General features: G+C 43.1%; 1 protein-coding gene across 7 annotated transcripts in view; it reads left to right on the forward strand.

Annotated features, from left to right (window-relative positions):
• The window catches only part of Gip (hydroxypyruvate isomerase-like protein Gip), a 179,430-nt gene that overhangs the window by 76,282 nt on the left and 77,306 nt on the right, over nucleotides 1–25,842 (forward strand). For all 7 annotated transcript variants that reach the window (XM_068383191.1, XM_068383193.1, XM_068383195.1 and 4 more), the window contains exon 5: nucleotides 16,996–17,115. In XM_068383191.1, coding sequence (XP_068239292.1) covers nucleotides 16,996–17,115 — 120 coding nt within the window. The remainder of the gene's footprint in view (nucleotides 1–16,995; nucleotides 17,116–25,842) is intronic.

A 25,842-nucleotide genomic window follows, 5' to 3' on the forward strand; every position in this document is an offset into this window, starting at 1 on the left:
AGATCCTGCAACAAAGTTACCCAGTTCCTAGAACACCTGGGATTCAAGATAAATGCGAAGAAATCTCGCCTCTCTCCAGCTCAGAAGTTCCAATGGTTAGGAATCCAGTGGAACCTTCAGTCACACCGCCTTTCCATCCCCAGAAGAAAAGGAAGGAAATGGCAGGGTCTGTCAAGCGACTGCTGAAATCCAAACGGATCTCAAGACGTCAGCAGGAACGAGTTCTAGGCTCTCTACAGTTCGCCTCAGTGACAAACCCAGTGCTACGTGCACAACTAAAGGATGCCGCGGGAGTCTGGAGACGTTCCGCATCCATCGCTCGAAGAGACCTCAAGAGACGGCTCCCAAACAGACTTCGGCTGCTCCTAAAGCTGTGGTCGGAAGCAAAGGCTCTGAAAAGGTCCATCCCTCTTCAACACCCACCTCCATCACTCAACATCCACACGGACGCTTCGCTGGAGGGTTGGGGAGGTCACTCCCACCAAAAACAGGCTCAAGGAACATGGTCTCCCCTATTCAGGTCGTTTCACATCAACATCTTGGAGGCCATGGCGGTCCTTCTAACTCTGAAGAAACTCTCCCCGCCTCCCTCGATCCATATTCGTCTGACCCTGGACAACTCGGTGGTAGTCCGATGTCTCAATCGACAAGGCTCAAGATCGCCCCAGATAAATCAGGTGCTTCTGACAATCTTCCGTCTAGCAGAGAAGAAGAAATGGCACCTGTCTGCAGTTCACCTACAAGGATTCCGCAATGTGACAGCAGACTCTCTATCTCGAACAAATTCGATAGAGTCGGAATGGTCTCTAGACGCAAGATCATTCTCCTTCATCTCTCACCAAGTCCCAGAACTTCAGATCGATCTCTTCGCAACGAGCGACAACAATCAACTTCCTCGATATGTGGCCCCGTACGAGGACCCCAAGGCAGAAGCAGTGGACGCCATGTCACTGGATTGGAACAGATGGTCCAGGATCTACCTGTTCCCTCCCACCAACCTTCTGCTAAAAGTCCTCTCCAAACTGAGAACCTTCAAAGGAACAGCGGCCCTAGTGGCTCCCAAGTGGCCCCGGAGCAACTGGTACCCCCTAGTCCTGGAGCTTCAACCCACGCTGATCCCTCTCCCGGGCTCAGTTCTCGCCCAGCAAGTACAGAAGTCGACTGTCTTCGCTTCATCATCGAAAGTCAGGGACCTTCATCTCATGATTTTCTCTCCCTAGCCGTGAAGAAAAGGTTTGGGATCTCGAAGAAAAGTCTAGACTTCCTGAAGGAATACAAGACCGAATCCACACGACGGCAATACGAATCATCCTGGAGAAAATGGGTCTCATTCGTCAAGGCAAAAAATCCTACGGAAATCACCATCGATTTTTGTATGTCCTTCTTCATTCACCTTCATGGACAGGGCTTAGCAGCCAACACGATTTCTACTTGCAAATCGGCCTTGACTAGACCACTAATGTACGCCTTCCAGATTGATCTGTCCAGCGACATCTTCAATAAATTGCCGAAGGCATGCGCTCGTCTACGCCCAGCACCCCCACCAAAACCTATCTCCTGGTCTCTGGACAAGGTGCTCCATTTTGCCTCCAGTTTGGACAACGATTCGTGCCCTCTCAAGGATCTGACTCAAAAGGTTATATTTCTTTTTGCTCTTGCTTCAGGAGCCCGAGTCAGCGAAATAGTGGCATTATCAAGGGACGAGGGTCACATTCTGTTTACAGACTCAGGAGACCTTACCCTCTTCCCGGACCCGACGTTTCTCGCTAAAAACGAACTACCCACCAAAAGATGGGGCCCTTGGAGAATCTGCCCCCTGAAAGAAGATGTCTCTTTATGTCCAGTAGAGAGCCTCAAGGTCTATCTTCGTAGAACTTCCGACTTTGGTGGAGGCCAACTCTTCAAAGGAGAAACATCGGGTAGCGACCTGTTACTGAAACAACTAAGAGCGAAGATCACCTACTTCATTCGCAGAGCGGATCCTGACAGTACACCCACAGGTCATGATCCTAGAAAAGTCGCATCGTCTCTGAATTTCTTTCAGAGTATGGATTTCGAAAGCTTCAAGAGTTTCACAGGATGGAAATCCTCGCGTGTTTTCCTCAAGCATTACGCGAAACAAGTGCATGAAGTCAAACATTTCGTGGTAGCCGCAGGTAGTGTTATGAAACCTGCACCTAACTGCATAGAACAGTGAGTTACTTGGGACTCTAACTCCTCGGGTGCCTATGTTGACCCTCACGTGATACGTAGTGAATTCAAAGACACTTAGTGTTTTTCATAAACTGTTCTTCTCTCTCAGGTGAAATGTCATAGTCGTCACATGAGTGCTGTATGCCTAGTGCATGATGTGTTTTCTTTTAAAAAGACTAATGTTCCTCTGGAACCCGTGCTTTCTAATAATTTGAAATTTCCTTTCAGATTCAAGAGCGAAGTCTTTCATTACTATGTACATTATATCTTTATTGTAAATACCTTTACATACCTTATTGCATTTATTACCATATTCTGCAATTGTGAAATAAAAATTTCTATTTTATTTACTTGTGCGTCTCAATCCGCTCCTACTTATATGAAATACATGGTTGTCATAGTTTCATTATCCTTCCCCTTTTCCTCTATAAAACAGATGAAGCTAATGGGGTCAATCCCTATTATATACTCACCCTTGCTATGTAATATTCCTAACTGAATACTTACTTGCGCTATACCTTCGAGACCAGACTGTTCTCCTTATAATATACAGTGCCTAACCACCACTTGTCTGTTTTTTGAGAATGTTCCTATACGAATAGCAACCATTCTGTCTTGTCTCCGAGTTCTTCACGTTCTCCCCGCAAGGTGGGTAGCCCTTCAAGAACCACTTTCATCCTCAGCATGGTCCGTTGGGACTTCTCTGCCAAGGGGGGCAGGGAGTTTCAGCCCCACGGTACCTCTATCAAGATTACCATGCTTACTCTATTCAAAGCCCTCGGCACTTACACTAAAGGGGAAAATCTACCATGATACATTGATATTCTGGTATTCTTCCATCAGGACGCCATGGCTTGAGCCCAAAAAATGGATTTTGAGCGAAGCGAAAAATCTATTTTTGGGTGAGATAGCCATGGCGTCCTGATGGACCCTCTCTGCTACTTCGTCCAGCCTTTCAGGTCCCACCCTGTCCTGCTGTATCATGGTGATCGGCAAGCAACTGGCTTCAGGATGAGGATGGACGTGACGTCATTTAGCAATGGCGCCCGTTTGTTTACGTCTCGAGTACCAAAAGTAGCCACGGACGAGATTAACTGTGGAACGGCTCCCCAGCTATTCTCCGCCCCTACACATTGAAGTGTTAACTCTATGTGGGGTGCAGATAGCTATGTGGCGCGTTAATACATGCGTCCCCTGTTGTTATACGATGTCTTAAAGGGAAACCTTTTGGATACTCGCTCCAGAAGTTAGAATTCTGTGATAACCTGTGGTTAAATTCTCTGGGAATATCTAGTAGTTTATATACCCAAGGAAGCTACCAATAAGGAACCTTCCATCAGGACGCCATGGCTATCTCACCCAAAAATAGATTTTTCGCTTCGCTCAAAATCCGTTTTATACATATAAGATTCAGTGATTGCACATGTTTTTTCTCCTTCTAGGAAGTATACAAGGGGTTTCGATGATCTTGGTAGTTGACTCCCTTGCCCCTAACCTAACGCTAGGGCTTTTGTATACTTTCTCACCTCCCCAGATACCTTATCCAAGGTAATCTCCTCCCTCTGAGGTAGCCTAGGCTACATCCTAGCCCTCCTTACCTTGAATCGTATTCAAGTGAGGTTAGGCTAGGATTTTCTTTCCCCACTCATAGCCATAGTACATGAGCTTTGAGTTTGGGACAGAACCTCAGAGTACCAGTCGTTTGCCCCCCCAGCTACCCCATTAGGTGAATGAACTGTCCTTTTGGTCTCTGGTGGTCGGCAAAGGTGGAGGGTTGGGGGGTGGGGGGAGGGGGGGGGGGGCTCTGCCCTTCAACCTAGACCACACCTGGTAGGGTTAGCAACTTGTCCTACACCTGCCTTCTCTGGTCTGGCGACATGTTCCCGTAGCCTAGGTTAAGGCAGGCCATGGGATTCTGTTTCTTTATAGTTTAGGACAGTACATTAGTGCTGTTCCTTCACTGTACTAACCTACCCTAGGCTGAAGAACGAATTCTTCCTACTCCTGGGATAGTGCTGGTACTGAAACAGAATCCCTGGAGTGTCGGTGAGGGCTCACGCCATCCCGTACACTCCTCCTCAGGACCCTCGCCCCTACCCCTCTGTCCTTTAGTGAGGGCCTAGCCATCACAGCCCTGTCCACCGTCCTACAACTTGACCGTGTGCCAGTGGGTTGTGGGGTCGGCCCGGTCCTTTCGTTGGTTAGTCGGAACTGCTAGGCTTCCCGCACTATCTTAGAATGTTCTCCGGTCCTCCCTTGGGCCGCCACCCGCAACTCTAGCCGACTGCCGGCTCTGTTGCGGCTGGATGGAAGGTTGCTACTCTGTCCCTTCCATTTGAACACTCCTTCCGGAAGAAGACGAGGTTTGGGTAGTGAGCTACCGCTCTTCCCTCCTTTTTCTTCTATTCTTTCTCTCTATCTCATCAGTGTCGGTACACTGCTACACTGCCCTGCCGGCAGCAGCCGTCAGCATAGCCCTGGTATCCTCTCTGTCTCATTGATTGACGTCAGGGTTGGAGTACCTAAGCCGGTTGCTTGCCGACTGCCGGGGGCCGCCGACTTGCCGGCAATCTGCCATCATCCTGAGGTTTCGCCCTCTCTCTGCCACATAGACTGATGGCTGGGAGGGGTTCCCCCTCGATGGAGATTTGCCGGCGTCCGGCACGCTTCCAGCATGCCGTCACGCTGCCGGCGCCACCTAATCATTCTACTTCAGTGGACTGTCACCTCTACCCTGCCGGCTCTGCGCCGGCAGTGTCTATTGTATAGCTATATACAATAGCCAGTACATCTATGGTATAGTACATACCCTAGTCAGAAAACTATGGTGTATAGTTGTGCAGTAAATTCTTCTAGCATACTCTGTACATCCATGCACATTCCCTTGCTGAGACCTACCTGAATCGGGGAGAATCATTTCTCCCCATTTCTCTCGATGCTGAATGAACTCAGCTCCCCCTCTCACCATTACTAATACCCCGGAGGAAGCCTAAGCTATGCTTTATCCCTTGTGGATATTCCTTCCTCATCTTAGGGCGCTCTTAAAGAGCCCCTAGAATTAGTTATGGTGTGCGGTCACGGCAATTGGCTGGGCGGAATGCACAAGTATGTGTCTTTTCTGCTTCATTTCCAGCTTACCTATCCTAAGCTTACACTTGGAAAGTAAAATTACTTTTAGACTAATCTAAGATTACTTTAAGTCAATGATATAGACTTCTGTAGACTCATGTACCCCTTTCTTCTTTACAGGAGGAGTACATCCGGTGTGAGAGCGCCTTCTGCAGCGTTCGGCGCCCGGACTTTTATGGCCACCTGGCGTGCCGAACCCACGCCAGCTGTTCCGTTGCCCAAGGGACTCTTCGGTATTGAGACCCGCAAGTTTGCACTGTCTGCAAAGACCTGCTCCATGAGGCGTTCGAGGACCCCCCATCGGCGGAGGCCAGGGACATTGCTCGGGAAAATCTACGCAAATGGGTGCGTGGTTTCCAGAAGAACACCACGGGGCCCTATCTCCCTAGTGAGAAGATGAGAGCTCTGCTCTTTCCCAAGGCATCTGCGGATGCTGTTATCCCCAAGCCAGAGAGCCCCTGCGTCCAGCTGACGGTTGAACCAGACGTATCGGACGCACTTCAAGACTTCCATCTTGATGAGGTGGAACGGATGTTGGAAGTGTCGGACACCACCGAAAGGACCCTAATGGCTGAGGGTCAAGAAGAGGAGGAGCATACGGAGGCTCCTGACTCCGAGGGTGATGGCGCCTGCGCCCCCTCTGTTACTTCCGTTGCGATTTCGGAACCCATCCCCTCTACTTCTTCCACTCCTACGCCTGTGAGAGTGGACACCCAGGATAGCCTCCAGGCCTTGGTGGCTCTCCTGGACGAAAGGCTTCGCCAGAGGGACGAAGACTTTAAGAGGGAGATCCTTTGTCTGTCGAAACAGACCTCGATGAAGATCACCGTTAAGGATCTTCCCCCTTGCTCAGTGACCAACCCATGGAGGCTTGCAGAACACATGCCGATCACGAGTGGACGCATCTTCGTCAACAATAAGTTAGGCGCCATTCCCCTTAAAGAGGTGGAGTTTTCGCCTAGTTTTGAAGCATACCCGGACTGTTACATCCGTCTCAAGTTCGAGCCAGTTTCCAAGGAGGAAACCAAGCCTAAGGAGGTCATCATCTTCGACCACGCAAAGGCTCAATCTCTTCTGGCCGGCTGCCTCAAGAGTAAGGGCTACACCAACTCCAAGGTGCCGGCCCTAAGCAAGAAACACCCGTCTTTTCTTGTTCCTGCCACCATGGTCTTCCCCTTCGCCGAGAAATCCCTGTTGACAGTGTTGAAGGCGGTGGAGGAAGGGAAACCTTGCCCTACACTGGAAGAATGTAGGCCCCTCTCCCTCGCCCTCCCTCCCGACGACAAGAACTGGAAAGACATCCAGTTAACTTATTCTGTGGGAAAGTTGGAGGCTGACATCGCTGGACGGCAGTTCAACGAGAACCTCCCCAAGCTCTCTGAATACCTTCTGCATCGGGAGCTGGACACAAAAGAGAGACTGGCTGCATCCCTCTCTCTTCAAGTCCAAATGGAGACGATGGCAGGGGACACATAGACCCCAGGCTTCTACATGTTCTTGGCTAAGTCCCATCTCGCCACCCTGACGAAGGACTTCTATAGCTTCATCAGGGCACAGAGAGCCTGTAGAGAATTCGTGTTTGCGGATGCCACCGTTAAACACGAACCCCGGAAACTGATTTCCTCCAACATTTGGGGGAAAGATCTCTTCCCCAACGACCTTGGGAAAGAGATCGTCGACAGAGCCGCCACGGAGAACCGGAACCTTCTCCAAAAGTGGGGCATGTCAAAGAAGAGGAAATCTTCTTAGGATGAGGGCCCCCAACCTAAGAAGAAAACGAACAAGCCCAGTCCCCAGCAGCGGCAGGCTAAGCGCCAGTTTCCAATATCTGCTGCTCCCCAGTTGGTGGCTCAGCCCCAACAGACCTTTCAGCTGGTCCCCCAGCCGGTGGTGGCTCAGTCACCATTCTTCAAGCCAGCCTACGAAAGACAGTCAACTACCTTTCGTCACAAAGGTAGAGGCGCCGGCAAAGACTCCTCTCGACGTCCATCCAGAGGGAGAGGAGAAAGGGGAGCAAGCGGCTGAGGTGGTAAACCCGGAAAACCAGAAGCAATGAGATGCTTCCGGTGGGAGGAAGACTCCGCCTCTTCCAGGATCGTTGGACCTTCGATCCTTGGGCTCACAGCATCATCAAGAATGGACTAGGGTGGAGCTGGGTAACACCACCTCCAACCTTCCACCAATTCTTCCAACACTCCACCCCCGTCCTGGAAGAATACGTCCAAGAACTCTTGAACAAGAAGGTGATCAAGAGGGTAAAGTCCACCAGGATCCAAGGAAGACTATTCTGTGTTCCCAAGAAGGACTCCGACAAACTCAGAGTCACTCTGGACTTGTCCCCTCTCAACAAGTTCATAGTGAACAACGAGTTCAAAATGCTGACTCTTCAGCACATAAGAGCCCTGCTGCCTCCAAAGGCATACACAGTCTCAATAGACTTGGCGGATGCCTACTGGCACATTCCAATGAATCGCCAGACCTCCTCCTACCTAGGATTCAGGCTTCAAAGAAGGCAGTACGTCTTCAGAGCCATGCCCTTCGTACTCAACATAGCCCCAAGGATCTTCACGAAGCTCGCAGAAACGATCGTCAAACAGCTACGCTTACAAGGCGTCCAGGTGATGGCTTACCTGGACGATTGGCTGGTGTGGGCGGCATCCTCAGAAGAATGCTTGCAAGCTTCCAGAAAGGTGACCCAATTCCTGGAACATCTGGGTTTCAAGATCAACACCAAAAAGTCTCGACTTTCTCCAGCTCAGAAGTTCCAATGGCTAGAAATCCATTGGAACCTTCAGTCACACCGTCTTTCCATCTCTCTGACGAAAAGGAAGGAAATAGTGGGATCTGTCAAGAGACTCCTAAAATCCAAACGGATTTCAAGACGACAACAAGAACGGGTGCTCGGCTCCCTCCAGTTCGCTTCAGTGACAGACCCAGTGCTACGAGCACAGCTAAAGGATGCATCGGGAGTCTGGAGAAGATACGCATCCATCGCTCGAAGAGATCTCAAGAGACCTCTGCCAACCAGGCTTCGTTCACTCTTAAAGCCATGGTCGGAGGCAAAGAACCTGAAAAGATCAGTACCTCTTCAACTACCGCCTCTATCGGTCGTTATCCACACAGATGCATCGCTAGAAGGATTGGGGGGTCACTCCCATCAACGGCAAGTTCAAGGAACATGGTCTCCCCTATTCAAGACGTTTCACATCAACATCTTGGAGGCCATGGCGGTCCTTCTTACTCTGAAGAGGCTGTCTCCACGTCCCTCAGTCCACATCCGGCCTGACTCTGGACAGCGACGTTGTGGTCAGACGTCTCAACCGTCAGGGCTCAAGATCGCCCCAACTCCACCAAGTGTTGCTACCCATCTTCCGCTTGGCGGACAAGAAAAGATGGCACCTCTCAGCAGTTCACTTACAAGGATTCCGCAACGTGACGGCAGATGCTCTATCCTGGACAACCCCGATAGAGTCAGAATGGTCCCTAGATGCAGACTCATTCTCCTTCATCTCCCTACAAGTCCCGGAACTGCAGATCGACCTCTTTGCAACGAGCGACAACAAACAACTTCCTCGTTACGTGGCCTCATACGAGGACCCCCGAGCGGAAGCGGTGGACTTCCTCGTTACGTGGCCCCATACGAGGACCTCCGAGCGGAAGCGGTGGACGCCATGTCCCTGGATTGGAACAGATGGTCCAAGATTTACCTGTTCCCTCCACCCAACCTTCTGCTGAAAGTCCTCATCAAGCTGAGAACCTTCCAAGGAACAGCAGCAGCCTTAGTGGCACCCAAGTGGCCCCGGAGCAACTGGTTCCATTAATGCTGGAATTACAACCCAAGCTATTTCCCCTGCCGGACCCAGTTCTCTCCCAGCAAGTTCAGAAGTCGATTGTCTTCGCTTCATCAAGGAAAACCCGAGACCTTCATCTCATGATTTTCGCTCCCTAGCCGTCAAGAAGAGGTTTGGGATCTCGAAGAAATGCTTGGACTTCTTAGAGGAATACAAAACAAAATCTACCAGAAGGCAATATGAGTCATCCTGTAAGAAATGGGTGTCCTTTGTCAAGGCTAAAAATCCTACAGAAATCTCTATAGACTTTTGTCTGTCCTTCTTCAACCACCTTCATGGACAAGGCCTGGCAGCCAACACGATTTCCACCTGCAAATCGGCCTTGACAAGACCAGATAGACCTGTCCGATGACATTTTTAACAAGCTGCCAAAGGCATGTGCTAGACTCAGACCTGCACCCCCACCGAGACCCATCTCCTGGTCTCTTGACAAGGTGCTCCACTTTGCCTCAAGTTTGGACAATGAGTCTTGCCCTCTGAAAGATTTGACTCAAAAAGTGATTTTCCTATTTTCTCTCGCCTCGGGAGTCCGAGTCAGTGAAATTGTGGCATTATCAAGAGAAGAGGGTCAGATACAGTTTGCTGAAACAGGCGAGCTTACCCTCTTTCCTGACCCAACGTTTCTTGCCAAGAACGAGCTACCCACTAAAAGGTGGGGCCCCTGGAGAATCTGCCCTCTGAAGGAAGATGTCTCTCTATGTCCAGTGGAGAGTCTAAAGGTCTATCTTTGAAGAATTTCAGACTTTGGCGGAGGACAGCTCTTTGAAGGGGAAACTTCAGGGTCCGACTTGTCACTCAAACAACTAAGGGCGAAGATCACCTACTTTATTTGCAGAGCGGATCCTGACAGTTTACCCGCAGGTCACGATCCCAGGAAACTCACCTCTTCCCTGAACTTCTTCCAGTCGATGGACTTCGAAAGTCTTTGCTCTTTCACAGGCTGGAAGTCCTCCAGAGTGTTTTTCAAACACTATGCAAAGCAGGTGCAGGAGCTCAAATGGTATGTGGTAGCTGCAGGTAGTGTGCTAAAACCTGCTGCTTAGTGCTGCATAGAACAGTGAGTTATTCGGGACTAACTTCAAGGGTGCCTGTGTTGACCCTAGTGCGAAACATAGGGATTTTAAGGGCCACCTTGTGACACTACAGACTTTTCTTATACAAAGGTGAAGTCACATAGACAGAAACACGTGTGCCACATATTTTTAACAGGAAGTGTATATAAGACTTTCTAGAAAGACTTTATAGTTCCTCTGGAACTAATGTGTGTAATGGCAAGTTTTCCTTTTCAGGTTCCACACCCATTTCTATTGATGTCTTAAGTATATGTTACTAATTGCATTCCATTACATTTTATTGCTTATTGTATGCTAATTCTTATTTAACTAAATAAAATAGAATTTGTTTACCTGTGCGTCTCATTTCGCCCTCACATTGGAAATAAAAAACACTGTTAGAGAATTTTATTTACCTCATTATTTGATTAATGGTATGAACAATGTTATAATATTGTTCCTTATTGATACAAACTCATCTAGACCAAGGTAATTTGTTCTAACACATTGTACTTACCTTCTTCTATCTGACCCTGGGACCAGCAGGTATCTCCGATGCTAGGTGAGTTCCTTTGTCAAGTAACTTCAAGATGTTCCTTACGTCCAAATAGGATTTCCCTGGCGGGGGGGGGGGGGGGCAGGAAGCGGTAACATGGTATATGCTTATCTGTAGTGACATGTAACGGAAACGTCACAGGTCTCTATGGTCATCAGACCAAAGGAATATTGTCTAGAAGTCGAAGGCACTGCAAAAAGGGAAAAATCCACGATATATTCGCTCAAAATCTATTTTCGGGTGAGATAGCCATGTTGTCCTGATGGACCCACCCTTGTTCTCTATTCAGGCCTTGACAGGCCCCTCCCAATCTTGTTGTATCATGGAAGCTGGCCTAAACGCCGGAAAGAATAAGGAAGATGCGCAACGGTGACGTCAACCAAGATGGCGGCCAACATGGCGGCGGTTATAACGTAACAGAGTACCGTAACAGTAACGAAGGAGAAGAACTTAGTAACGGCTCCTCCCATAACTTGCCACACTTCCCTCTCGAAGCGTAAACGCTATGTGGGGTGCAGATAGCTATATGGCGTGTCAAGCATACATCCCCTGTTATTATATGATATCCTAAAGGGAAACCTTAAGGGTACTCACGCCAGAAGTTAGAATTCTGTGAAACCTTTAGTTTAATTCTCTGGGAATATCTACTGTAGTCATATATACCCTAAGGAAGCTACTGAAGGAACCTTCCATCAGGACAACATGGCTATCTCACCCAAAAATAGATTTTCGCTTCGCTCAAAATCCGTTTATTACGTGTAGTAACGTTCGTCTGATATGAAACACACATTTACAAAACAATTTCACAACTTGTATCATTTATATTATTTTTAACGTATTTCAATTGATGTTTTTCTCATTTGTTATTTAATGTAAATATGATTGAATTCGAGTCTTTATCAAATTTCTCCCCCATTCCCCCAGCTGAGACTAGTTTCCCCCAAAAATGGGGGAATTCCCCTATCAGTGGCAGCCCCGATATATATATATATATATATATATATATATATATATATATATATATATATATATATATATATATATATATATATATATGTATATATATATATTCCTCGCCACTTCGCAGTTCAATTATCGCAGACTTAGTGCATCATGGGTTTTTTATTGTCGAAAAATAAAAATTTAAAAAATATCGTCATATTGGCAGCCATATTGCGGAAAGCAGCCATGTTTCGTTTTGATGAGAGAAAGAAACAGTTTCCCGGGCTGCCAGACAAGGAGAGCAGCTTGCTCTTATACCCACTGGAAGTCAGACAAAGCACGTGACTGGCTACTGGTGCGAGATCAATGAATCAGAGCACAAGTGGATATATCCGGTGAGCTGATTGGCTACGCATCATTGCATCCTTTCCCGCATCTTCCCTAGGTATATCCCGCCGCTCCGCCAGTCTCTCGTTCATGCTGTACTGCACTCTTACAAGTGTCTCGCGTTCGTAGTGTTCTGTGATTCATTTAACTTTTGTAAAGCCATTAAATTGACTGCTAAGTGTCGTGCTCCTATGAAAGATTCCTCTAGTGAGCCGAAGAGGAGGAGAAAGATGATGCTAATCACTGAAAAGGTAAAAACTTTTAGAAATGTTGAAAGAAGGAAGAAGTTATGCCACGGTGGCACGCCATTATAGCATGAACGAATCTACTGTGCGCTATATAAAGAAAGATGAAGTGAAATTCGCAGAACTGTAACAATAACGTTTAACAAAAAAGCGATACGTGAGGTAATTCCGTGTAATAAACAAATTTTTAAGATGGGAGCTGCATTAGTCTTGTGCATTGCAAATTGTATGAAAAAAAAATGTGAGTTTTGATACTAGTATGATCAGGACAAAGGCCAAGTTTCTCTTTGATCGAACCTTGCCCGATGATGATTACAAAGAAGAAGAAGCCGATGAAGATGATGCCAACAAACCACAGCGTACTAGCACAACGACGAGTGATTTGCCGGCTTGATGACGAGGCATTACAGCCAGCAAAGGATGGTACGACAAGTTTCAAAAGCGATACGACCTCAAAAGCGTGCCTAGCGAGGCTAGCTCTGCTGACACCGGTGCTGCCCGTCATTACATGAAGGCTAAATTTCCAAAAATAATCAAGGATGACCAGTACCTCCCCAAACAAGTTTTCAACATGGACGAGACAGGTCTTTTTTTAGAAGAGAATGCCATCACGTACGTTCCTCTTCGAGGATGAAGTGCACACATCAGGCTACAAGGCGCACAAGGACCGAGTCACACTTATCATGTGTGGTAATGCTGCAGGCTTTATGATGAAGCCAGGCCCCTATTTATAAGGCAAAAAATCCATGGGCCTTGAAAAATAAGAATAAGGCTATGCTCCCCGTCTATTGGATGAATAGCACAAAGGCCTGGATAACTAAAGCCACGACAGCCAACTGGTTCATTCACTGCCTTGTTCCTGAGGTAGAGCTGTATCTGGCTGAGAAGGGCCTCCCTTTCAAGGCCCTTCTTTTGCTGGACTGTGCAGGAGGGCCATGCAACAGACCTGCAGTATGATGGGTGTAGATCGAGTTTCTGTTCCCTAATACCACAGCACTTATACAGCCAATGGATCAAGGGGTCATTCATGCATTTAAGGCACTCTACACTCGTGCCACAATGGAGGGCCTCATCACAGCAGTTGACGATGAGGACGTTGAAAAAGTACTGGCGCAAGTACAACATTGCATCATGTTTGACTAACTTGCAGCAAGCATTGCAAAATGAAAACAGAAACCATCAGTTCAAGTGGGAAGAAATTATAGCCTGCTGTTGTTCATAATTATGCAGGCTTCACTCCTGACGAAATCCATAACTCGGCAGTGGAGAAGGTGGTGACGCCGGCCCACATAATTAAGGATGAAGGATTCGCTGACATGATGGAAGAAGATGTGAACAGCCTTATCGAGGCCCATTCAGACCCGCTGACAGACGAAGAGCTCCTTGAAATGACAAAGTCCGTGAATGAAGAAGAGAGGGAAGAAGAGCAAGACGAACAAATGAATAAAACAAGTCTTACTATGGAGAACCTGAAAGAAATTGGCACCATGGCAAGGGCATTGCAACGTTTTGTGCACAAGAAGTCGATGAGAACATGTTTCGAGCCGTCGAGTTTTGCAACCATGTTGGTGGGGTTATGATATTATACAAGGGTATTTTGCAACAAAAGAAAAAGCAACGACAGCAACTACCCATCACCATGTTCTTGACAAAGTTTAAAAGGCCTGCTACACCATCAGTGCCTCCAGCAGAAGAGACTTCGGGTGAACCTTGACCCTCTATGAGTGGAATGGGAGCCTCTGTGCCTCTCTCACAAGCAGATGACGACAACCCAGTGCCGATACCTGATGATGATGAGGGGCTTCCAGAACTGCTTTAAAGGCATCATCATCATCATTCATCATCATCATTCATCATCACTTTCATTGAACTGTAGTGGTCTATCATCGTCATCAGCCTTATTATCGTCAACCCCTTTATCGTCGTCATCATCCTCATTTGCAGCGTCGTCATCGTCATTACAGCTGAAGATACTACTGTCGTTGGTGAGTGTTAGAATACCTTACAGCACTCTGTAATTATTTTATACTTTAAATACAATATATTTAAGCATAATACACTGTATATATATACTGTATGTAAAGCATATATATACATACAGTATTTTAAACATTCTTTTACCCACACACACATACAAAGCTTACGGAGGAGGGGCCCAATCCTACTTCGCGGGTTTTCAACTATCGTGGGGTTCTCCGATCCCCATAAACAGCAATAAACGAGGTATCACTATATATATATATATATATATATATATATATATATATATATATATATATATATATATATATATATATATATATATATAATGTATATACAGTGATATAATCAAACCTGGAGAGTGATCCACCTCTGCTAGTGATCCACTTGCCCTAGTGATTTACTTTTTATAAGTCCGGATTTCTTTATAATGTAAACTGCCCTGTGTAAGTGCTGCCCCTGCACAATGCAGCCAAGCTCCAGCCCTTCAGAGCGATCAATATTCCACCGCCCAAGCGAGAGATGGTCGTAACTATTAGATTAACCAATTATGCGTTAAGTTTAAGAAATAGGGGTGGAGCTCACGACACCCTTGTTTATGTTTGTTTGTGAAGCCATGTGTTGTGTTAATTGCCAAAGTGATCTCTTAGGTTTGTTTGATCGATATTAGGTACTTGGTGATAGGCCTATTGAATGTATATCTATAGTACTGATACTGAACGGCCATTTATCCTAGATCTGTTCTTTGATGTAACTTCACACTAGTTTGATGACATCGTAAACCAATGTAAGGTCACCAGCAAGCTGCCTAGCAGGAGGCCTGCTGGTAGCTGGGCCCTACTCACAGCAGCAGGCGTAACTAGTCCACTGTAGGACAAAAGCAGGAGACATGTCATCCCACTCTCATCTATTTATGTTCTTTTTATAAAATTTTATACCTGAAAATTTTCCTAGCTCGACAATTTATCGTCTTCTCTTCCTTCCTCTCCTTCTGTTCAATCTCTAGTGATCCATTCTGTTATTCTTGGTGTCCATCTATTATCTGTCATTCTCATTATATGTCCTGCCCATGTCTATTTTTTCCTTACATGTTGTGGGAATATCCTCTACTTGAGTTTGTTTTTCATATCCATGTTGTTGTTTTTCTGTGTATTAGTGTTGTTCCCATCAGTATACTTTCCTTAGCTCTATGAGTTATAACTAGCTATGTTCTAAGGCCCCAGTTTTTTTATGCATATGATAATAGAGGTAGGACCATCTGAGTGAATAAAATTTTTATTGAGAAAATGGCCTTTTATTTTTCATAATCTCATTTTGTTTAACAAAATCTCTTCATTTGATGCTTATCCTTCTTTTGATATCAGTATCATGTCCAGGGGGAAACACTTACGGTCTGTCCTAGGTACGTATATTCATCAACAATCTCTAGAGGTTCGTACTTCACCTTTATTTGTTGTGTCTGAATTTCCCTTGAACATAATCTAATTTTACTCATATTCATTTTCAGTCATACATTTCTCCTTTCTCTATTCAAATATTCTATCATCTACAGTTCCTCCCATGATTCACTGAATAGGAATATGTGATCTGCAAATCTGAAATTGTTATTATATTCCATATTGATGTTAATTCCTACATTTTCCAAAATAAACTCTTAAAAACTTATATGCACGCTGTGAATAATTTAGGAGAGATATGGTCTCCGTGTCTAACTCCTTTCTCAATCGAAATTTTCTCACTATTTTTATATAGTTTTGGGATTACTCTACCTTCTGTATAGATATCTACAAGTGTTCCAACATAAGATTCATCTATTCCTTGTTTTAAAGGCCTTTCATTATATTACTACTGAAGTTTGACTGAATCAAATGATTTCTCACAGTCTATTAATACCTTGCATAGTGGTTTGTCATTAATTGGTAATTTACATGGATATGGTCAGTTATTGAATACCAGCTTCTAAAACCTTCTTGTTCTCCTGGTTGATTGAAGTGCATTACACACACACAAACATGCACATGCATATACATACATATATATATATATATATATATATATATATATATATATATATATATATATATATATATATATATATATATATATACTCACACACATGCACACACACACACACACACACATATATATATATATATATATATATATATATATATATATATATATATATATATATATATATATATCTATAATATATTTACACACACACACTAGTGCATGCAACCCATCAAAAGGGCCGGCTAAATATTTATATAGAATGGCACATACTTTACATGCACAAACAGATTCAATCCTTTTCACCTACTCACACACCCACCCTACTTTCCTAACTACCATTTTGAGTAATTTGTGGGAGATTATGCTTTCTGAGTGGTTTCTTTCCTGTCACACTGAGCGGCAACTACCCAGAAAGCACAATGTCCCACAAATTGCCCAAACTGGTAGTTATGAAAGTGTGGTGGGTGGTTGGGTGAGTGGGTGGGAAGGATTGAGTCTGTGTGTGCTTGTGTGTGCTATTCTATATAAATATTTGGCTGGCCCTTTTGACGAGTTGATTGCAATATTAAGGCTGATAAGATAATTCGCACCACAAAGAAGTAAATTGATGCAAAGATTGAGTTTTGTAAATTTTATCTTTTCAGCTGTGACCCTGATTGAGAAAATCAACTCTCCCAACTTGCGCCTTCAATTGGATGTCTTCCACATGCAGATGATTACTGGTAACGTCAGCAACAACATACAGATGCTCATGCCTTTAACTGGTGAGTCGGTTTAGACTTAAGGTTTTTCTTCCTAACGTTGTTGCATTTTTTCTTTGAAACAATTGGAACCAGAAGAGTTTTGCAAAGACTTAAGAAAGAGGTTATTAGCTGTACACCTTTTTGGCAATGTAGCTTTTACAGCCAAGTACTGAACCTCTTGACCTTGAGGTTATATATATATATATATATATATATATATATATATATATATATATATATATATATATATATGCATGTATATTTATATATATATATATATATATATATATATATATATATATATATATATATATATATATATATATAGATAGATAGATAGATATATTTATATATATATATATATATATATATATATATATATGTATATACATATGTATATACATACATATAGATATATATATATATATATATATATATATATATATACATATTTATATTTATATATATATATATATATATATATATATATATATATATATATATATATATATATATATATATTTATATATATGTTCAAATATATGTACATACATACATACACACACACACACACACACATATATATATATATATATATATATATATATATATATATATATATATATATATATATATATATCATCTTCAACCGTTACTGGTCCATTGCAGAACAAAGGCCTCAGACATGTTCTACTTACGTCTGTTTATGGTCTTTCTATGCCAATCAACACGCGTAAACATTCTAAGTTCGTCAATCCTCGTCTTCTCTTCCTTCTCCTTCTTGTTTTGCCATCTCTAGAGACCCATTATGTTATTTTCAATGTCCATCTATTATCTGCCATTCTCATTAAATGTCCTGCCCATGTCCATTTCTTTTCCTCACATGTTAGAATATCCTCTACTTTAGTTTGCTCTCATATCCATATTGATCTTTATGTCTCTTAGTGTTAATCCAATCATTACGGTATTCTTTCTATAGCTCTCAGAGTTGTACCTAGCTTATGTTCTAAGGTTTTAGTTAGGCTCAAAGATTCTGATACATAAGTTAAAACTGGTAGGACAATGTGATTCAGAGAAAGTGGCATTTTACCTTTCGTAATCTCAATTTGTTTACCAAAGACTCTCCAGCCCATGCTTATCTTTTTTTTTTCAATTTCGGTGTCTTGTCCTGGGGAAACACTTACTGCCTGTCCTAGGTATGGATATTGATTAACAATATAAAGGTTCGTCCATGACACCTATTTGTTGTCTCTCTGCATTTTCATTAAACATTATCTTAGTCATTTTCATATTCAGTCCTACATTTCTGTTTTTTATATTTAAATCTTCCATCATATTTTGCATTTCTTCCCATATTTAACTAAAATAACTGTCATCTGCCAAGCTTTAGTTGTTAAGGCATTCCCAATGATATCAATTTCTAAATTTTCCCAATCTAAATTTCTAAAAACTTCCAGGGCTGCTATTAATAACTGGGTATCCCTGTCAAACTCCTTTCTCAATTGGTATATTTTCACTCTCTTTATGTAGTTTTAAGATTGATGTACTTCCTGTATAAATATTTGCAAGTGTTCTTACATAAGATTAATTTATTCCTTGTCTTTGAAGAGCTTTCAATACTGCTGAGGTTTTGACAGAATCAAAAGCCTTCTTATAGTCTATAAAGGCCATACATGGTGATTTACCATACACTTGATTTTTCCATTAGGTGGATAATTACATGGAAAGGGTCAGTTATTGAATACCCGCTTCTAAAGCCTACTTGCTCTCTTGGTTGATTAAAGTCTAGCTGTCGTTCTATTCAGTCTGATATGATCTTTGTAAATATTTCATACATTACTGACGGTAAACTTATTGGGCGGTAGTTTTTCAGGTGTTTTGTGGATCCCTTTTTGTGAATTAGTGTAATGATAAGGTTTTTCCAACCTGTAAATATAAAGTTTTTTTACAGTCATACTGTGTAAAGTTCTGCCAGTTTTACTACGATGAAATTTCCTCCATCTGTTATTAGATAAATAGTTAGGCCAACTCCTGCTGTTTTGCCCCTTTTCATGCCTTTTAATCCTCTCTTTACTTCTCCTGCTGTTAGGTTTGGTACATGCTCAAGAGTTTCATTATTTCTATTGGAAAAGCTATGTCTTATATCACTATTGTATAGCATCATATAGAAGTCTTGTGCTATTTTTATCACGCCATCTCTGTAGGATAGGTATGTATCAGTAATGAATTAAGTGTTATGTCTATGGTTAGCTATGCATTACCTAACTCCTTCGCACCAAGACTTTGGTTTTGGGGCGGATGGCAGTTACCTTGTACACACCTAAGGATTAAGACGTGTTCCTAATAAACTATCAACACGGGAATAGTACTCTTTACTTATCCTGCCCTTAAAGTATCCTATATGGTGCAGTGTCATAGTATTACCCTCACAAAATGTCGGGACTTTGTAGAAGATCGCTGAGAGGCACCCCTAGATTAATAAGACCTAGAGACGCCAGAACCGGCACCGGCCATGCTGCAACAGTGGATCTCAACGCATTAATTCAGGCATTAGGTACGGCCATACAAACAGGTGGGAATAATTCAGCACTTGTCAGGGGGGACCAGCAAGCATATTTCCCCTAGAAATTGCATGCAAGTTATGTCAACAGAGGATTTTAGGGGTGGAAGCGATCTACAGAGGATTGGGAAAAATCAGCAAATTTTTCCGTAGTGAGGCGGTAATGAATATTATGCTACTATGCGAAGATAAACTGCAAAGTACAATAGATGCCCAATTCTCTTCGGCCACTTGCAATGCCCTTGAGATGGAGAACACTTTTGATGCCCTGAGAAAAATAACTACAAAGACAGTGAACAGGGCGGTTGTGTTGGATACGCTCTTGACAGGAAGACAGAGCGAAGAGAAAACATCAAAGAAATACATCCTTAGGTGTCAGCGGGAGGCCCTCGAGTGTGAGTTTGCATGCCCTAATTGCAGAGAGGATGTGAATATTTATTGACAGGTAAGATTGTGAGCGGCATACGGAATCGGAAGTTATAACAGGACATTTTGGAAAATTTTGAAAAGTACAATTCTGTGAGTGCAATCATGGTAAAGTGTGAGGCATTCGAGGACGCAGTATGGGAATTCAGGGACCTCTCACAGAGAGGGCAACGAAGAGAGTTCATTGAGACGGGCATCGAGAGGGAGGAGGAGTTGGCGTTGCTACTGGAAGAGGTAGCAGCAGTGAAAACAAATTGTTAGAGAAAAGGAAGAGGTGTCAAAATCAAGCTCAAAGGCAAGAGTGAAATTTGAGTTTTGCGGGATTGCACACCCGAGGGGCCATGCCTATTGCCCTGCTAACTCTGCAGAATATTTTAACTCTGGAAAAACAGGACACTTTGCCAGTCGTTGCTATATGAGCAAGAGTTGTGTCCTTAGCAAGGGTGCAACAGATGGTAAGATTGGCACCATTGATGCGAGCAAAATCGGCAGCGGACGAGAGGGCATGCCGAAAATAAAGTTAGAGGATGGCAGGTCTGAGGCATTAAGTGTTTACCCTGCGTCGTGCTCGCAACCGACTGTGGAAGTTATGGTCTTGTGTGGGAAAAGTAATAAAAGTTGCAAATTAGAAGCTGTAAAAGATACTGGGGCTAAGGTATGTATTGCTGGATCAGTCCAACCACGTAACCTGGGAATTGATGTAAAAAATCTAAATAAAGCAGAAATAAAGCTACAACACGCAGCAGGAGGTCTAATGAGTGTAATGGGGTATTGTCAGGTTAACATAAAGTGTGGCAACATGTCAACTGGTGAGTGTATGTATTTTGTCAATGGGACACGTAAGTTATTTCTGTCATTAAGTGCATGCAAATCTTTAAGGTTGGTAGATCCGAATTTAACAAATCACACATCTTTGAATATTCATGAGAATAAAATTGCTGGCATAGGGGGAGTAATGAGAGACCCATCGAGCTGCCATACTCTCCTACAGAGGAGAATGTCCCTTTATTCAAGAAAGGGCTGCTGGAACGTTTCTCAGGTACAACATTCAATGTGAATAGAAGACCCTTTCCTGTAATGAGCGGCAAACCACACCACATACACCTGCTACCAGGTGCGGTGCCTCACATTTACCATACACCAATTACTGTCCCTAAACATTGGAAGAATGAGGTAAAAAAGCAGAGAGATGAGGCAGTGATAGCAGGTATATTGCAACCTGTGCCTACTGGGGAGGTAACTGAGTGGTGTGCTTGCATGGTGGTGGTAGCCAAAAAGGACGGCACTCCGAGAGGACTGTTGATTTTCAAAAACTCAATGCATGCTGTAAAAGGGAAACTCATCATACATTTGTACCATTTGATATGGTGTCAAGTGTCCCCGTGCATACTTTTAAAACTACGGTCAGTGCACTCTGGGGATTCCATCAGGTAGTGTTGGACGACCAAAGTTGAAAGCTTACGACTTTTATAACTCCTTGGTGAAGGTATCAGTCCAGTTTGGTAAAAGGGCTGTGAATTATATGATGTTGGGTGAGACAGATATCTGGCTTCAGAGGACTAACTGGCTGCTATAAAGAAGTTCCCGATGTCTGTTCAGCCCACCGTATCCGATATTAGGTCGTGGTTTGGGCTGGTCAATCAGCTGGCTCCCTTCGTTGCAGCAGCCCCTGTCATGGCACCATTTCTGGAATTATTGAACAAGGGGGCAAGTGAAAAGGTTTATTGGGATGAAATTTTGATGTCTAAATTTGAATATACAAAAATTGAGTTGTGTAGGTTTAATATCTGAGGGTTTCCATTATTATGACAAAACAAGACCAACATTGTTATGACTGACTGGAGTAAAGAAGGAATGGGCTTTGTCGTATTACAGCAATATTGTTCTTACGTATGTAATGATGTACTTTTCTGTTGTCAGGGGGGTTGGAAGCTAGCCTTATGTGGCAGCAGGCACCTTTCAAAAGAAGAATTAAACTACGCCCCTATTGAGAGGGAGGCAAGGCAGCGGCTGTGGTCTGGTCTTGTCTCTGAAAAAAGCTTGCCTCTTTTTGCTGGGCTGTCCTAACCTACTTCTGGTGATTGATCATCGCCCATTGGTTAAGTTGCTCTGCGGGTGGGAGCTGAAGCACATTGAGAATCTAAGATTGTTCCGCTTGAAAGAAAAAACCCTTGGTATAAATTTGCTGTCAAATATGTGTCAGGTAAAAGAAATACAGTACTGCAGCTGATACCTTATCTCAGTATCCAAGTTTGAAGGCTTCACTGAGCAAGATCGATATTGAGGATACAGAAGAGGTATGCAGGATAACATGTGCTGCTATGATAGCGTCATTTCGTGACGTGGGTAGTTTCGTCATAGTAATTCACAGTGAGAAGGTTGAGAAAATTGCTAGCAAAGATGATGATTATCAGTTGTTATTGGAAAGGGGGAGAGACGACAACTGGTCAAAAGTAGGAATATGGTTGAACCTGCATTAAAGTTGTATTTTCAGGTAAGGGAACAGCTTAGCAACATCAATGGTCTGGCTTTGACGAGGGGCTCATATGTTTGGTGGTACCGCAAGCTCTGAGGGAAACTCTGACACGTAACCTGCACTTGGGCCACCAAGGCGCTGACTCAAGGTTGCATAGGGCACAACAGTCGGTGTACTGGGCTGGGATGGAGGCAAATGCATTGTTTCAGAGGTCTAAATGTACAACATGCAACGAAAATTCGCCAACGTGAACCATTCATTCCCATCCAACCGACAGTGTATGCATTTCATAAAATCGTAGCAGATTTCTTTCAGCTAGATAATAAATGCTATTTAGCATATGCAGACAGATTAACTGGGTGGGTGGAACTGTCGTGCTTTGGCAATGGTGTGACTTCATCAAAGATCCTCCCTGTATTGTGGAGGTTGTTCTGCCGTTCGGGTAGAGGAGATATCCACTGATGGGGTGATGAACCTAGTGAGTGCCGAGATGATGGACTTTTATAAGTGATGGGGGATGCAATTGCATATCTTGTTAGCACAATACCCCCAATCGAATGGGTGAGCTGATACGGCTGTGCGCTCTGCTAAGCATATGATACGGGACAACGTTAGGGGTGATAGCAGCTTAGATACCGATGCCACAGCCAAAGCTCTTATGCAATACAGGAATACTCCACTAAGAGATATAGACAGTCTCCTGTGCAATTAATGTTGGGGAAGCATTTACGGGACTCTATCCCGATGGCGAATGAATTCTTGTATTTGGACAATCATTGGATGACGATAATATGCGAGAGAGAAAAGGCTATGGTCAAAACTTCTGAGAAAGAGAAGCAATTATATGATCTGCTTGCATGGCAGTTGCCATACCTACGTGTAGGCAACCAAGTCCTCGTATAGGATGTATTCAGTAAGAAGTGGGATTGATTGAGGATGGTGATGGAAAAGCTCCCATATAGACAGTATTTAATCAAAATAGATGGGACTGGCAGAATGTTGAGGAGAAATCACCCCCACTTGAAGTATATTACAGCAAGGAACCAGTGCCCTACTATGAAACCAGCTGGGAAGGTGCCACGTGCCCAGGACCAGGAGGCATATACTGACCATTGTAGGGCCCCACCCCTTGCTAGGCGCAGTTTAAGGCCAACTAAATGCCCAGCTTGGATGAAGGACTACGAGAGTGGAAAATAGATGGCTTTCACTGTTTGTAGAGCTTTCAGTATGCCTATATATTTTTTAGGTAATGTGTAGCCTTTGAGGGGATGTAGGATAAGCATGTATCATTAATGAATCGAGTGTTGTTATGTCTATAGTTAGCAATGCATTATCCTTCGCACCAAGACTTTGGTTTTTGGCGCGGACAGCAGTTGCCTTGTACCCACCTAAGGATTAAGACGTGTTCCTAATAAACCATCAACACGGTAATAGTGCTCGTTACTTACCCTGCCCATAAAGTATCCTATAGTCTCTATTGTTGATAATATTTCCATTTTCATCATTTAAAGCAAACCTCTGTTGATGCCCTGTTCCAAGCGTTCTTTACATCAATTTGATGCTTCTTCCTTTCTTTAGAGTTTTCTCAATTTTGGTCTGGTTATGTTTTTATGAATGTCTTGGGTGTTTTATTTATTGTTTTGGATAGGTCTGTTAATTGTGTATTATCTCTATTGGATTTTACTCTCATTCCAATCTTTTCTGTATAAGGTTTTTGGTCTTTTCCAATACTTTTCCTTGCTCTTTTTTTTGTAACTTTTCCGCCTATCTCTTGTGCTGAGTCCAGTAAAAATTTTGTTAGATTATTATTCATGTCTTCTTTATTTGATCAGATGGTCCTACCTGTATCAACGTATTTACTGGAAAGTTGGAGCCTTATTAAGCTATGGAAACAATAATGATGGGATTAACGCTAAGACTGAAAAAGAGCAACATGGATACGATGGCAAACTAAATTAGTTGATATTCTTACAACACATAAGAAAAAGAAATGGACATGGACAGGACATATAAAGAGAACAACAAATAATAGATGGACATAAAAAATAACAGAATGGACCCCTAAATATTGCAAAAGAAGCAGGGGGAAGAAAGAGAAGTCGATGGATTGATGAACTATGAAAATTTGTGATTATCGCTTGCATAGAAAGACCATAAACAGACAGGAGTGGAAGGGCATGTATGGAGCCGTTGTCTTGCCGTGGACTAGTTATGGCTGCTGATGATATATATATATATATATATATATATATATATATATATATATATATATATATATATATATGCATATATATATATATATATATATATATATATATATATATATATATATATATATATATATATATATATATATATATATGTATATATGTTTTTTCAAAAAGGCCCATAATAGAAACACAGGAAATATGAATAAATCACACTATATTTCGGTCAATAAACATCGACCCTCTTCAGGATGTAAGGTAAAAGTGAGAATTACAGTGGAGAGTGACGGTTTATATATGAAAGCAAAAGGGTGTGTTCAATTGTTCTATAGTTGTTTTAATTGCTGGAAGGATTAGCCAAATTTAATTACATTCAGGTGCGTGTTCTTATTGTTGAGCCGCTTGGAGGAAGTCTTGACATCTGATGCATGTCTGGTGGTCGGTCTCCGTGGATTATCTTCTTAATGATAGGGTTGAGAAGAGTATTGTCCACTGTGTCAGCTTTCCATTGGCCCCCACATAGGTTCATTGTGTTTGATTGATTTATGATGGCTGATTCCAGGATTTTCCTTCTGTACGGACAGGTACTCTTAAAAAGCAAAGACGACTCACTCCAGTTAATCTGGTGCCCTAAATCCCTAAGGTGAATGAAAATCCCCGAGTTTTCATACCCATATCTAACAGATCTTTTGTGTTCGGATAATCTTTGAGATAGCGAACGGCCAGTTTGCCCAACGTACACTTTTTCACAATCCCTACATGGTACTTTGTAAACGCCGGATTCTATATCTCTTTTATTTTGATAAACATTAATAAGGGCGCTTCCTATGGTCTTTGGATATGAAAAAACAAAGGGGTTCTCAGTTTTGATATGATTTGTTATATTTTTAATACCTTCTATATATGGGAGTTTTATCTTATTTTTAAAATCTCTTTGGTTAGTAACATCATGATCTTTATAATATATCGTGTTGGCTTTGTTGATGGCCTTTTCTATGACATACGTCGGGTAGAATAGCTGGGCGAGTTGTTTACGGATGATTTCAAATTCTTTATTTAGGTAGGCTGGGGAACAGATT

This window comes from Palaemon carinicauda, chromosome 11 (genome assembly GCF_036898095.1).
Source record: "Palaemon carinicauda isolate YSFRI2023 chromosome 11, ASM3689809v2, whole genome shotgun sequence".
NCBI lineage: Eukaryota > Metazoa > Arthropoda > Malacostraca > Decapoda > Palaemonidae > Palaemon > Palaemon carinicauda.